The sequence below is a fragment of the Mycteria americana genome, chromosome 5 (genome assembly GCF_035582795.1).
Source record: "Mycteria americana isolate JAX WOST 10 ecotype Jacksonville Zoo and Gardens chromosome 5, USCA_MyAme_1.0, whole genome shotgun sequence".
Lineage (NCBI taxonomy): Eukaryota > Metazoa > Chordata > Aves > Ciconiiformes > Ciconiidae > Mycteria > Mycteria americana.
The window spans coordinates 49,665,665-49,680,592 of NC_134369.1; the positions used below are offsets into that span (position 1 = coordinate 49,665,665).

Genomic DNA, 14,928 nt, shown 5'->3' on the forward strand with positions numbered 1-14,928 from the left:
GTGAGGCTCTCTCACCTTGAAGGGAAATCTGAATGAGGATAGGAGTTTCCAGCCATAAGTGCTTGCATGGAAGCAGGTACAGACATGCCTAGGTAATGTTATAGAAGTGTGAAAAAACAGGCAGAAGTATGAGCAATGTATGCCTTTAGAAGGTCTTAGGTTCTTGTTTCATCTGAGCTGGGAGGGAAAGAGAAATCATCTTCCTCTTTTTACCACTGAAGATGACCTATGAAAGTGCAAAACCAACTTTCTGTGTAACCCTGCCACTGTTCCTAATATATGAATGGCTTACAAATAGTGGTCCCAAATATTGTAGCTAAAGGCAGGAAAGTCATTTAGTCCCCTTTTTTCCGTGAGTGGTCACTTAGGTGGAAAGAGCTTTGGCACTTCTAATACGTAACACGATGAACCGTATGGTGGCTTTTGCTGTTTGTATGGAACATTGAATGACAAATTGTAGTGTTTGTGGAGGAGACTGTGTACTGTACACGTGTAACTTGGGCACACACTATCAGAGTGTCCGTGTTTTTCTATGACATGCTTTGTTTGTCCTCTGGTATCTATTCCTCCTTCACAGGAGCTATAGCTTGTTCTTGGCCCAAGTGTTGCAAGTGAATTCTAGGGCAGATGAGTGCTCTTCATAGGGCTGCATGCGTGATACTGCTGAACAGAAAGAGAAGAGGGGGTCTGGATCTGCACCAGGTCCTGGTGAGAAACAAGGATCTCCAGAGAGGTAGAGTGCTCTTAGGCTGATTTGTTCAAACACAGTCTGTATTTCTTATTCATAAACTTGTCAGCCTGTGTTTCTGACAAGAATAATAGCTTTGTTCTCATTGGATTTTTGGCCAGATTGTGTACTACTGTATGTCCCTAGGGGAGGGACAGGCTTCCAATAGGTTTAGACCTGTGCTAAAAGATACTAGTTACACAAATGGCCCAGTACAACTAACCCAAGAATAAAATTCAAAACTGGTCCTGCTGTAGACAACTTAGATGTCTTTTCACTGTAGGCACAGAATGGCTGCCATATATATGCAGAGGGTCTTCGTGGACCCGCACTCTTCAGTTTAGAAAAGAAGTGGCTAAAGCAGGAGGTGAGGTAGATAGTGATAATCAAGAGTGCTGTGGTGATGCTGAATTGAGAATGTTTATTTATAGTATTTTATAAAGCAACAGGTAGGGGATGTCCAATGCGATATATTCAGCTGCAGGTTTTAAATGAACAAATGAAAATACTGTTTCACACCGCATCAGTTCTTGTTCCAGAAGAGACCAGACAAATTCAAGGAGGGAAAAGTCTGTCAAGGACTGTTAAACATTTTGATCAGGATGCAACCTCCACCAGTCTGTCATTGCTGGAAGCTCTTAATAAGGGTACTGTGAATTTTCTCAGTTCCTTTGACTCTTCCCTGAGTACCTGCACTTGGCTGCTGTCAGAGGCTCAGCCTTGGTGTCTGCCCTGCTTCATTACTGAAGCTCTTAGCTTGTGATGCCTGGCAGCTGTTGCTGACGGGATTGTCTGGGGAGAGTGCGTTTTGAATTAGAATAATAAAATAATAGAAAATGGGATTGGAAAAGGTCTCAAGGGCCAACTAGTCTTTCCAAGACAAGATCAGGTGTATCTGAAAAATTAATGAGAAATACTTGTATAGTCTTTTCTTAATAGTCTCCAATGCTGGTGGCTAACTCCCAGTAGCCAAGCTATTCCAGAGCCTCACTACCCTGTTGCTACCAAGTTTTTCTAACATTAACCCAAAACTTCCCTTTCTGCATCGTAAGTTTCTTCTCATTCTATCTATGGTGAATACAGAGGACACTTTTGTTTTTTTCTGCTTGCACCTGCCCTTCAGAAGTTATACAGTTATGTATCTTTGTGTGCTCCACAAGACTGTGGACACAACTGGCTGAATGGAGATGTACGGGAGTGCTGTGCAAAATAGCAGGGAGCAGATCCTCTATTTCCTCCAGTGCCCAGCCACCTAGGATGAAATAGAAAGAAGCTTCATCCTGGAGTGCTCAGGCAATGTATCTAGGCAGTTTAAGTGAAGATCAACAGATTGTTTGGAGGGCACTGAGTAATTAAATTCCAGTTGGATTTTTGCTAGCAGTAGGCTACAGAACTATTGACTTTTTCCCTAGCAGTGCAGCCAGGGCCCTGAGGAATGTACATGAGCATATTTGTTGGGATGCGTGGGAGAGGATGGTACTTTGAAAGCCGTGAAATCAGCAAGCAGCTTTATCTAAGAATAGTAATGATACAGAGTTAATTAGAGGGATTATTATGAATTCATTTCTCTAAGATTTTTTTTGTTGTTTTTTACTCTTGCTGGAGCTAAGTAACTCTGTGCATTGGTTTCTGAAAGCAATAGGCATACTTAATCCATCTGTACCATGTTGACATGAAAGCACTTTTCTAAATGGCCAGGCAATTGCAGCAAAACCATAGTGGCTTGCAAATGTCTCCCCAGCTAGCTATAGTGCACACTCTGCCTGAGTATCTTGGTTGCCTGAGAGGAGAAAGCTTGGCCCCTTGAGGTAAAGGGTCCGTTTTGTTTAGTAGATACAGGATCCAGTCAAGCTTCATACACTTTAGAGGGTGACATACTCAGGCACGTGTCAGTGAACCTCACATTTGACCCCGTGCAGGCTGCCCATGACATTAATGTATGGAGAAGAGCACTGGAGGCATCAAATCACTGTTAATCATTCAAATAAGATTTGAAATCAAATCCCTTCACCTCATTTAAATCAGGAGTGCTTTAAAATCACATGGCACTTTTAGTAGAATCAGCCAAGTTTCATTCTGCCTCTTTAAGTAGTTCTTGTTGTTCTAACTCTGACACGCTAAATTGCTGTATGGCGTTCCTATAAGCTGTTAAACATCTGTCTCTTTCACTTCAGAGCTGGCTGCATTTCAGTACTGGATGAATGATTCCTATATTCACAGCTAATAAGTGCTTTGGGATCCCAAGTATTAGCTGTGCAAAGGCACAGTACCACAAATGTCTGCAATTCTATGCAACATATCAAGTGAGTACTATTCCCAGGAGACTGAAGCCTAAGAGATCCCATAGGACAAAGGACACAGAGAAACGTAATTGATTGTAATGAACTTGTTTATGTATGTGTCACCACTTGTCTCTACTGAATAAAATCAGAAGTGTTCAACACTCCATTAACACAAATTACAGGGTCCTATTCTTCTGGAGTGAGACAATAAGGCCTACACCTGCTAGTACTGTGAAGTTCTTCATGATCCCAGTGTGCAGCTCAGTGACAGACATCATAGGCTCGAGTGGTTTTGGATTTGTTTCAGTATCCTAAATGTTTAGCAAATGAAATAGAATTAGTCAAATTTACTTCTGTGGCAATTCCATTGGAATCAGTGGAAGGACACCAGGGATGGAGCCTACTACCAAAGACAAAAGATGTTAAGTAAATATGAGGGATGAAATAATGATGCTATCAAAGTAACTGTCAAGTCTTTTATGAATTTAATGGAACCAAGATTTTAACCTAGTTAACCATATATACAACAGTCTTCAAGGTGTGAGCATGGGCACTGCAGGCATGTTGTGCTAATGCTTGGAACTGATCTCATTACAGAGCCCGTCTTTACCCAAGCAAATTGTTGTTAGAAGCTGTTTAAACAATGTAAATGCTATTTCTTTTTATGCCCCTGAACCACTGTGTCCTGAAGAGAAAGACAAGGAGTCTGTACAGTTTTGCACCACCAATACTGGTCCCCAACAGCTTGGCGTAGGAGGTGAAGTAGAACCATATGTTTACTTTTACCTTAACAGACCAGGTTAGGATGGAATGAGACCACTTGCCAAATCAGCATCTGGAATTAATACTTTGTTTGATGAAGTATCAAATTAATGAAGACTTTGCTTATTGCAATTTGAGGGGTTTCCAGCTCAGCCAAAATGCAGCTCTTCATCGTATTGTTAAAGTGTTGCATCAGAGCTCAGTTAAGAAGAAATCACCCTGTTCTGAGTCACCAGCATCTCTTACTACCACACCAGAGGAGTCCAGGCTGGCTCATCACATATCTCTTGAGTCATTTCACAGGCTGCCATAAATGCATCAATCTATGGTCTCGGAGATGTTTTCATATATATCAGTAAGCCAAAGTAAGTGACTGAGAGTTCCCAACCAGTCATGCTTCTGCCAGTGAAATTGTACCTATCTCCATTTTCTGTATGATGAGAGCCAAATCTGCTTTAGAAAAGCTTTTTTAGGTGTCAGTAACTGAATGAGCTTCAGAATAAGGTCGTTTTCCTGTCTAAAGGCAGGATCTCCTCTTATTTGGGAGTGGGTCTCCCATGACAAAAAGACGCCTCTAAGTGTTACAACTTTTGCCCTCCTTCTCTCCCCAGTTTCTACCTGCTCCCCAGTCCTCTCCACACACTGGCATTCAGAGAGAGGGTAACCAGAGAGCCCTGGAGGGGGGTGCCGGGGAGCTTGAGGGACTCGTAGTACAAGACAGTGCCATTCACTTCTAGGTGCTTATTTCCACTTAGCCTAGGATGCTCCTGCCTGACAGCTGGTTTGTGATGTGTGAATTCAGTCAGTGGCTCTCAGTTTAGCTGGCAGAAGACAGGTGTCCACAGCCCATCAAAAGGGGGGACAAGATTGGATGGACCATGGAGATGGGAGCGAAAGCAAGTCTCTTCAGGTCAAGGTGATGAGTACTGGTAGGACTGGTGTGCATAGAAAGTCTGTGCTGTCCTTGTCTTCCAGTTGGAGAGAGAAATACACTCTCATGACACCTTCCCTTATTCCTAAACTTCTTGTTAAAAATGTTAGAGTTAAAAATACCTCAGATGTTTCCTCTGCAGGCACGGGAATGATCTGAGCTATAATAATGTTTGCTTTGTTCCTCCCGCTCTCCTTCATCCTCCTCCTTCCCCTTCCGCCCCACCCAGATGGCTGGGGCTGCACCAGACAAAGGCAGCAGCCCTGCTGATCCCTTTCAACCCAGCTATTAGCATCAAAGAACAAAAGCAAACAGCACCGGCTTGCGGCTCAGCCCTTTACAAAGGAGCAATAAATGCACTCTTGTGTATAGGATAAAGCAAACTCTGCCTTGTCTTTTGTTAAGAGGCAGACCTTTCTGTGTTTGAAGTGCTCTGAGCTGGAGAAAGTGGAGAAACCTCCATCTGCGCAGCAGTAAGTCTCATGGTCGCTGGGCTTTTTGTTATCCATGGGTTCTGCATGCTCCCTGTTTAATCGGGGAATGATGTACCTCCTCAGTCCCTGTGGCAGCTAGGAGGTCCCTAAGGGGGGAGGGAGGTAGTGCTGATGGAAGAGGAAGAAACTGGGGACATGCTTTAAACAGTACTTTTGAAAACAAACCAGAAAGACATGAAGAGAACTTGAGAGAACGTCTCAGATGAGAGGGTCTGAAGGAGAGTCAACTCAGCCCCCCAAATCTGGTCACTCTGCCTATTTGCCATCTCTATCTTCTACCTTTCTTGAGGCATTAGATTTCTTCTAATTGTGGAGCCACCAGCCGTAAGGTACTGCATCACAGGTTTCTTATTAAAAGTCCCTTTTGTAGATATATGCAACCACAGTTTTAATTGTGCACCACAGTGGAGTGGCACACCGCACTGCACAGGTGTTACAGGGTTTCTTCTGAGGAGTTGCATGGCAATTTCAATTGTATGCCCCAGTGGTATTTATTGTAGGGTCTTTTGTGAGGACTGACTGGCTATATGCCATTTTTGTCTTCACAAAGAAAGCAGTGCTTTCTCATGTGTGTTTTAAAACAAAAAACAAGTACTTTCACCGTTTGAAAATCAGCATTTGCCAGCAGATACCACATGGGGGGGTGTCTGCAATACAAGAAACTCCCTTTGTATTTAGTATGGGAAGTAACACTAATGACCTGGGCTGCCATATAGGTAAATACTGCAAAAGTGTTGCAGAGTTGCAAACAGTGACTTTTCTGATGCGGCTAGTGTATACAGAAATTGTGTTGGGTGGAGACTTTCCAAAAAAGGTACAGCAAAAAGAAAGCTAAGAGTAAACCCGGTTAGGATAGGGGATGCCTGCTCTTAGGGACATCGGAACAAAAAATATGGGTAAAAGGAAATCCCCTTGCTGTCTGCCCCTGTTGCTTGCCATTGAGAAACTACCGTTTTAGAGATGCTTGTGTAGCTCTTAACACTTAATTGTTCCCCTTTTTAACAGCTTCATGACCTGTTTAATTCATGCACAGTTAAATAAGTATTATTTCAAGCAGTGTATCAGTTACAGCCCACTGCCTCTTCTCTTATTTGCTTAATGTGTTTATCCCTTACTCACCCTTGGTTAGCTCTTTCCTTTGCCCTTTCTATCTGCGGATCCTTTTTATTCCCTAAACATCCCACAGATTTCCTCCTGGAGCACAGACACCCTGGTGGGGCTGCCTGCTGTTCCCGGGCCCCCGAGGCAGCCAGGGCTGCAGCTGTGCCTGCTCCTTTTTCAGGAGTGCAGGGAGGATGAGAGGACAACATGGGTCTAGAGCTTTGTACCTGCTTAGAATAAGTTTTGGGGCAGCTGCTGGATTATCAGAAACATTTACAGTAGCTTATGGTGCTCCCTTCTTTCGCTTCTGAAATGTGTGATCATCTTCTCTGACTGCCACTGATTTTCCCAGGTAACACGTTAAGTCCTAGCTGTGGACTTGTAAATTCTTTGGCGTCGTGCTCACATTCTGCAGTGGTGTTTAAGGTCTGCTCCTTCCTTCTGCCCCTGCTCTCACCTCCCTTTGCCGTCCATCCTCAGTGCATGCATTGCTGCCTGACACTTGTTTTCTTTTCCTACCTAAAAATAATTACTTTCAGGCAAACTTTCAGTGCTAAGTGTCCTTCCAGGCTCACATGCCAAGACAGCAGTTCTTAGATATAATTATGTGTTAAAAGAGGAAAAGCAACAAATAACACTCATCAGATCTGACATACATGTTTAGTAGAAGCTATGGAAATTAAATGAGTTGATGCAACATTCCCTCCCCTCTTTGTGCATTGTTTTATTTGGGTTATTACCTCCTTAGGGAAGGATAGCTTGATATATGTGTGATGTACCGCAGGGAGCCATTACGAAGTGATAAACAAAAAGCAACAGAAAGTGATAAACAAAAAGCAACATGCACAGGAATCACTCACTCACCACTGAAATGCAAGTGTCTCGGGAAGACAGGTGGCACCGGTTTCACAGCAACACAACTGGTTTGGACAGGAAGGGGGAATACTGATGGAAACTGGAGGGGATATTTGGGAAAGGAGAATACATTCTTAGACCTTGGTATGTAGCTAAAGCACCCAGCATGTCATGCTCCTAGACTTGTGGCAGAAGTGGTCCAAGACCTGTAGTAGTCCAAATCGTTAATGTATTGCTTTGAAGTCTTATGGAAAGATGATACCTGCAGCAGCACAACTCCTGGGCAAGGTACAAGCCTCCAGGGAAGAATGCTACCTATGGACCTGGCCCACTGTTTCCCCAAACAAGTTAATTTTTTTCTTTGGAGGGCTGCCTTGGAAGGAAAATATAGATCTAGTCTAATCCCATGAGATTTCAGGGGTTCTTCCCTCATGGTGTTATAAGTGTAGCCTACTCAGGGCAAGACTAAACTTGGGATGCTAAAAAAGTTACGAGAGGCATTTTTTTAAAGTACATTTTCTGGGATTGGTGGGCTCTGCCCAAAACAGACACTGCATTCAAAGATATGCCTTTTCTGTGATCGACGCTATCACTTACATAGTCTTGCTCCTCTTTTTTTTAAGGGGCTAATTTATTCTGGGATTTATGTAGTTGATTCTGAAAAGTGGTCTTATGTGACAAAGGGAAAAAATACTGAATGACATTTGGTCTGAATTCAGCATCTTGTGAAAAGACAACATGTGGGACGTGCAAGCCTCTGGCACTCTTCTCCCCCACCCCTGCTGCTGTCTGCAATGAAGGATGTTGTTTTGGGAATGATGGGCAGGAGGAATGAAAAGGAATGGGCTCTCTTCTAGACTGGGGGACTATGTTGAGTGTCTTGCACCTGGTCATAAATTCACATGGCCCCTTATAAAAGGGGAGCAGGTTATTTTCTTTTTTCTGAAAACTTGCTTGAATTTATGTGCAATAGAAACCTACTGCAGGCAGGTTGGTTTTTGTTTCTTTCTTTTGCATTTGTGTGTGAAAAACAGGAGAATATTTTAACCAATATTCTTACAGGAACTGATGTGGCTTGGGTCTATCTGATTCCAGGAACTCTCTCTCCGGACAGATACGATGGTGGATTCACTTTTACATGCACAGCGGAGAGGGAGTCAGTGCCTCCTCCCTTGCATGGCTGGGTGCTTGGCTGCAGATGGGTGGCCTTCAAACAAACCTAATTACTTCTGGTTTTGCATGAAATTGATTTCCATGCAAGGATGCTGAGTTGCTGTGTGCATCTCTAATGGCTTTTCTCTCTTCTCTCTCTCTCTTTTCCCTTTCTCCCTTCTGCTTGCCATGAAAACACCTCGACAGATGTCAATCATGTTCCAGGTAAGTGTTGCTTCTGCTGAGCTGAAAGGCTGCTCTTTAAAGAGTGGGGGTGGGCAGTTACCAGGGGCAGAAATCTCATCCTGCTTCCTGAGAGTGTACAGAACAAATCTTCATACTGGACATCACAGGGTCTGGATTACAAAGTCATTGCTAAAAGGAGGGCTTCATAGTAGCAAGGGTCACAAACTTCCCTCTTCGGAGATTACATTGTGTTGGTCAGTTAAAGGGATGTTTTCTGAATGAAAATTACATTAAAAATGGTTGCCTCTATTGCTAATTACCTGGCATTGAACATTGAATTATATACAGTTTATTTCTGATATATCGGTGTGTAGTCTGGCATACAAATCTAGTTCAGTCATTTTCCTTCTCCTACTGCAGTCTACTCCATTTGCTAGTCCCACTGATAACCTGTTGAGTTTCATTTCCACTAACAAAGGGGTTTGTTGTTGTTGTTTTATTTTAGGTTTTAAAAAACAGTGAGTATCTTTCTGGCCGAATGTGAATGTGTGATCTTATTTAGGTATCAAAATTTTAATTCCTGACAGGGCACAGATGATTCATTTAAAAGGAGAAGAATGTGTGTTTTATGTGCTTGTTTATTTGGAGAGTTCTTCCGCAAGGAAGTATTTTACCACAGAGAACTCCAACCCTCCTTCCTCAGATTGCTCTCTCATTGCCAAAAGGATATGAGTCCCCCAAGTTCAGCTACAAGGGTTAATCACACTAGACCACCTTACGCTGTAGTCCACGTACTGTTGCCACTGAAGCTTAAGAAACTAATTTTTAACTCATGCTCAGGCAGCTCCACCTGGTTTATCATTATGTGAAATGGAAATGAGAGCCCAGGGAAGCAACTGGCATTGCCCTGGCTGGAGTGGGATGATGGGAGAGTTGAGGCTCTTTTCCTTCTCAGCTTTCTGCATAACTTTTGCTAAACCTGACCTGGACCTGGAATGAGTTCTCTGTTCGATTTGCTTCTTTTCTACACTTGGATAATCGGATTTTGTGAAACACTTGACAGAGACGCAGTGAGGGCCAGCCGGTCGGGTAATTTCCCTGCATATTTAGCCTTTCGGCTTCTCTCGTCAGCCTCCTTTTTGTTCTGCTGAGGTCCTTTGCATTCTGTGCGCATCTCAGCTGGCAACAATGGGCATGGAAGTGGCCAAATGGCAAATGTTGCCTGGCATGCCTTGGAAAGAAAGGTTCTGTCAACCATAACATTGAATCTTTTCAGTGACCCACGGGGCTGAACACGTACCTTCTCTGCCCCAGTCTGAGGTGTCCAGGAACTCCTGTCTCCTCTCATCTTGGCAGGATCTGACAGGATATGCACCAAGGGCTCGGGGTCACAGGTCTCTCCACCATATCCTGAAGCTGTTGCTGTCTGTGGCAGAGGAGGATGGTTGAACTGGGAAGTTCAACCATGCTCTACCAGTAGGACTCATGATATTATGCCACAAATGAGTGTTGCCTCGAACAACATCAGGGCCATCTCCAAGGCCTGCACAGTGTGCAGGGCATGATGGCATCACTAGTAGGGGCCCAAGCAGAGGTGGCACAACCAGGACAGGACCACGCTGCTGTCACTGTGGGCACTCTGGAGCGATCCATCCTTCTGCTCTCTGAATGGGCACTTCTGCCCCACTGCCCTCTTATTCTCATAATTTATATGCTTGGATGTGCATTTTTATTCTCCCCATCGCTCATACACATGTGTTCTTGTTCTCAGGACTGCTGTGTGCTTTCTCACGTGGATTTCTAGTCACACGTGAATGCTTTTTTCCATGTGCTCTTGCACTCGTCTGTATGTCTTCAGTCTGACAAGTACCCACACCTCATTATTGGGCTCTGTAACTGTTTACTCTTGGGCAGTCTCATCCCTCTGCTCAGCTCCCCGTGGGGAGGACACTGGCATTGCTGTGTGACTGGGCAGCGTCGTGGACCACCAGGAGGGTTTGGGCGCGCACTGCCCCTCTGCCCAGCTTTGCAGAGGCTTTCTTCCTATTTGGCCATCCAGCTATCTGTATTGTGAGGACAGAACCCTGGGCCCCTGTCAAAATGGTTACTTTAACCATCCAGTGTTTGCAAGACAAATTAGGGATTTTATGAGCTAGTGGTAACTATTTACCCACAGGCAGCAGAAGAGCTGTAAAGAGCCCATTGATTAACTGAGTATTTTTTATTGTTGAATAGACTGGTTAGAACTAATTCCCCAGTAAGAGAAGGTAGCTGTGAATAGGCTGGGGCTGGCAGCAGCAGGGACCACAGGGCTCTGCTGGGTGCAGTTCCTGCAAGGTGCAGAGAAGTTGGTCTTGTTGAAAGTAAACAGAAATGTGTAGTATGAGCCTTCCCTGGTTGTGAGGTCTCTGCTTGTGAAGAAGAGGTACACTGGCAACAGAGGATGGTGTGCCACACTCCTTTCAAGAGCCAAATGAAGATCCCATCTGGCTTATTTCACAAATGAAAGGAGTTTGTCAGATGTTATCCCTGGTCGCAAAATAACAGCACCACATTGTAAGCAGCAAAGCCAAGTATTTAGAACAGGGCCCTGGAGTTGGGACTCTTGCTGTCTGTACTCAGCTGGGTCACTGACTCGCTGTATCGTGTAGAGGAGAAATAACTTCTCCTTTCAGTACTTCAGTTTTGCCTTTGGGGTTATAGCTACAGCTTCACCTCACCTTCACAAGATGCTTAGAGATCTTGGGCTGAACATTATGGAGGTTAAGAGCCTTATTAGAGAGGTTAAGTGCCTTGGCTGGGGAGTAGTGTGCAGCACAGACCAGAATGGATGCCTCTTGTCACCTCTGCACAATATCTGCCTTTCTTTGCACCTTCTACTCTTTGCCAGTGGTCTAGGTTCTGAAAGACAAATTGTTGCGAAAAGACCAGTAGATTAAGGAGGAAGTGATATGCCTCTTCTCACTTAGGTTTTTTTAGTGGAAGAATATATGCAGGAGAAAGAACTAAATATGGGTCCTTGATATTATGGTGACTGGTACTGATACCTGGGGGGTGCCCTGGTGAAGTTTAAATAGTGCTTTTCCTATTCAAGCCACGCTTATCCCCTTTGTGGGAGAGATCTTCAGATGTTCATGGGGAGGAGGCTAAGAGATGAAGTTCTGGGCATTTTGCTGTCATGGTTTTACTGCTGACTAGAGTTTGCATGCAACTGAATGGACACAACCCAGTAGAAATGACCTAGTTAGTTGGAGCCCTGAGGAAAAATTAGTCCTTGTTTGCCTGAACTCCTTCATAAGGATACAGAGGTCCTTGAAGGCACAAGCGTACTAGCACTTTTTTGATCCAGGTCTTTAATCTTTCAAACTCTATCTTCTAATGCTCCTTTCCCTTCTTCTTCTCAGGGCTGCTGTTTTAGTCTATCTCCCTAACTCCATGTCATAGGGTCATTTAAGCAGTACCTGTATGCTGGCTTCTGCTTCTTTGAAGCTGAACTCTGCTTTTTGGGCATGAAAATGTGTGAATTGTGTTTCAGCCCATCTGAAGTTTCTTATTTGCAGAAGGCACTAGGTCAGAGTAAGAATCTACCCATGCTTTATCTTCAGTGCCACTCACACAGCTGTTTGAAACCAGTTTGTACAGGCTTATGTTCTTCTTCATAGGTGCCACCATTGTTTTCGTTCTTGCCTGCCCTTTGCTCAGGCACTGTCCCCAAATGGGATTCTCTTGCGCTGAAATGTGAATGTTTTTCAGCTCCGTGCACACCCATTTGCAACAATATGGCAGTAGTGATCGCTGGGGTCAGATCAAGAATTCATCTAGCCCGGGAGAGGCTTTTTATGAAAGTAGATGCTTTGGAGGAAGTTTAAGAAACTACATTAGCATTGGTCTTGTCCTGATACACCTTTGTTGTTTCTGGTAGTCACTGTTTTAAGGACTTTCTGACCTGATACTGCATCTAGACTGTGGTGTTGTACAGTCATTGATGGACATATTTTCTCTGGACGTGTCCGGTCTTTGTTTTTCTTAATCCACTTATATTTTTTAACTCCACAGTATCCCATGATAACAAGTCCCATTGTTTAATCATTCAAAAGCAGTAAATACTTTCTTTGACTTGTTTTTACACCTGTTACTTGAGAATTTCATTCAGTGACTCCTACTCTTTGTGTTCTGACAAATAGGGAAAAAATATTCCCTGTTCACCTGCTCTGTATTATTTGGGATTTTACCTCTATCATATATATTGTCAGAGATGTCTTTTCCAAGCTGAAGAATTCTGTTCCATGCCTAACAGTTCTTCTTTTCCCAGCTCGCGCACCTACTTGATCAAGTGGTCTGATTTGCAGTGATACACATCTTCTTATGGGTCAGCCATAAAATGCATTCATCCTCAGGTCTTGCTACCTGCACACGTTTTCTTGTGCGTGTGGCCATCTTTGCAAACCCTTGCATGTTTGTTTTCATGCTTTCAAACACCACCATGTTTGTAGCCCTCCCTATGTGAATACTTCTAGGAATATGCCACGTGCAGTGTCAGAATACTGTTTTTGCCGTGGGGGAAAGGAGATAGCATGGTTTGATCACTATTTCTGCCCATAGAGGTAAATGACTTTCTCTTTGGCTTCTACCTCATGCTCTTATTCCTTTGATCACTCAGAGTAGGTGCCACTCACCCTGACTCACTGCCCCTGATAATGACAAAACCTATCATGGAATTACATAGCAGAGGGAGCAAAAGGGATGGAAAAGTGGAGCTAGCACAGCTGTTGTGTGTAATTGGATTGGAAGTGGGCCTCCGGCTACAATAACAAAACTGCACTCCCGGCTGGCCTCACTGCTGGGGCCTGCGAGGAGCCCTTGGCTGTTGTGCATATCGTGGTTGAATCAAACAAAAATGACTGCTCCCCAGTCTGTGCTACTGCTTTGCCCAGTTAGAAAAAACAGGCACCATGTATGCCAGCAGCCAAGGAATCAGGTCATTCTCTTGGCAAAGCTGACCTGTCTAGCAGGAAAGGTCTGAACTAGGTGTCAGAATGATTTTTCCTCTTCATCCATTCTTCACATCTCTCAAGACAAGGGTTTTGCATCTTCCTCTGAGTCCCATCCTTTGGCCCTGCTGGAATGCTGTCTTTTTGGTACATGGGAACTCTTAGGGAGTCTTCCTTGGTCTTTGGGTTTTAGAAAACCTCAAGATGCCTATTTTAAGAAGGACCACATGGGAGATGAGGGACTTGTCAGCTCTCCTCCCTAACTAGAAAAAGGAACTGCTGATGGAGCTGGGGTAGGAGGCTCAGAGGAGAAAAAAAAAAAAGCCTATTTCTTAAGGAATTATTAGTTTTAGGAAATTAGGAAAGGAGGTGTAAACAACAGACTCCATCACTCATCAGAGTGTTCTTCTCTATAGTAGATGTCATTTTATTTTTGGGTCAATGGGTCATGGAGCCTGATACCCAGGAAAGAATCCTCTGTGGGCAGGCCAGCCCCTGGGGAGAGCTGGGCTGTTGCTGCTGCCAGGTAGTCTCTCCTCCCATTCATTAAGAGCTTTTGGGCTAATCATCTGGCAGCATCATTAAAAGGGAAATACAGAGGCTGCCCACCTTAACAGAGCAATTCAGCAGTGCACACACCCCCACGCACATGTGCACACCCCCAGAGCATGGGCCCAGTACCATGGGACAAGCTATAATTAAGTAGATGAAGGAGTCCACCTTCCTTTGTTGCTGCAATCAGTTGTCACTCTCAGCTGTGTTTTGTGCTCTCCCCACCTTCTTGGGTTTTGTGACTTTATTTTTCCATTTTAAGTGCCAAGTACCCAAATGCGGTGCTGGGGGGTGGGGGAGGCAGTGGAGGCGAGGTTCAAACTGCCTCCAAAGTTTCCTTCCTTTCCACCCTGAAATTTACCCCTAGAAATCCTTAAAGATGAGGACTGCTGTTTAACTACACTGCTCTTTCATATCATTGTACTCTGAAGCTACTTTTAAAAATGTCCTTCTAGCTTCATAAGAATCCAGTGTTGGCCCTTGATACTTTGTACAATGAGAGCCGTTTAATTTTACAATTTTGATATAGAAAGCAGATGGTTCACAATTTTTAAAAATAATATAGTTCTTTGAAATGTTACTTTGAGATCAAAGCAGATTAATATTAACCTTTAAGAAAATAATACTGATTTGGTAGTAGGTTAAAGAAATATCAAAAAAACCTCCCAGACCTAAATAGGAAGAGTCAGTTGTGGCAGGCATAAATCATGGCCAGAGAGTGGAGTTTGTATGTCTGTCTGCCCTCAGCAATGGACATATTATTTTAATAACAAACCAATGTTCTGAAGAAGCAGGCCACTTTCTCTTCACATTACTGCTGAAAGTCTGAAGAAGCTGGGGCTCTGGAGGCTGAGCACAAGCAGGTGCTTATTATTATCTAAGAAACCTGTTGAGA

The 14,928-nt window shown here is 43.9% G+C and overlaps 1 protein-coding gene across 4 annotated transcripts in view; it reads left to right on the forward strand.

Annotated features, from left to right (window-relative positions):
• NRXN3 (neurexin 3) overlaps window positions 1–14,928 on the forward strand; it is a 983,905-nt gene that overhangs the window by 26,128 nt on the left and 942,849 nt on the right. For all 4 annotated transcript variants that reach the window (XM_075503346.1, XM_075503345.1, XM_075503342.1 and 1 more), the window contains exon 2: window positions 8,512–8,529. In XM_075503346.1, the coding sequence (XP_075359461.1) occupies window positions 8,512–8,529 (18 nt within the window). The remainder of the gene's footprint in view (window positions 1–8,511; window positions 8,530–14,928) is intronic.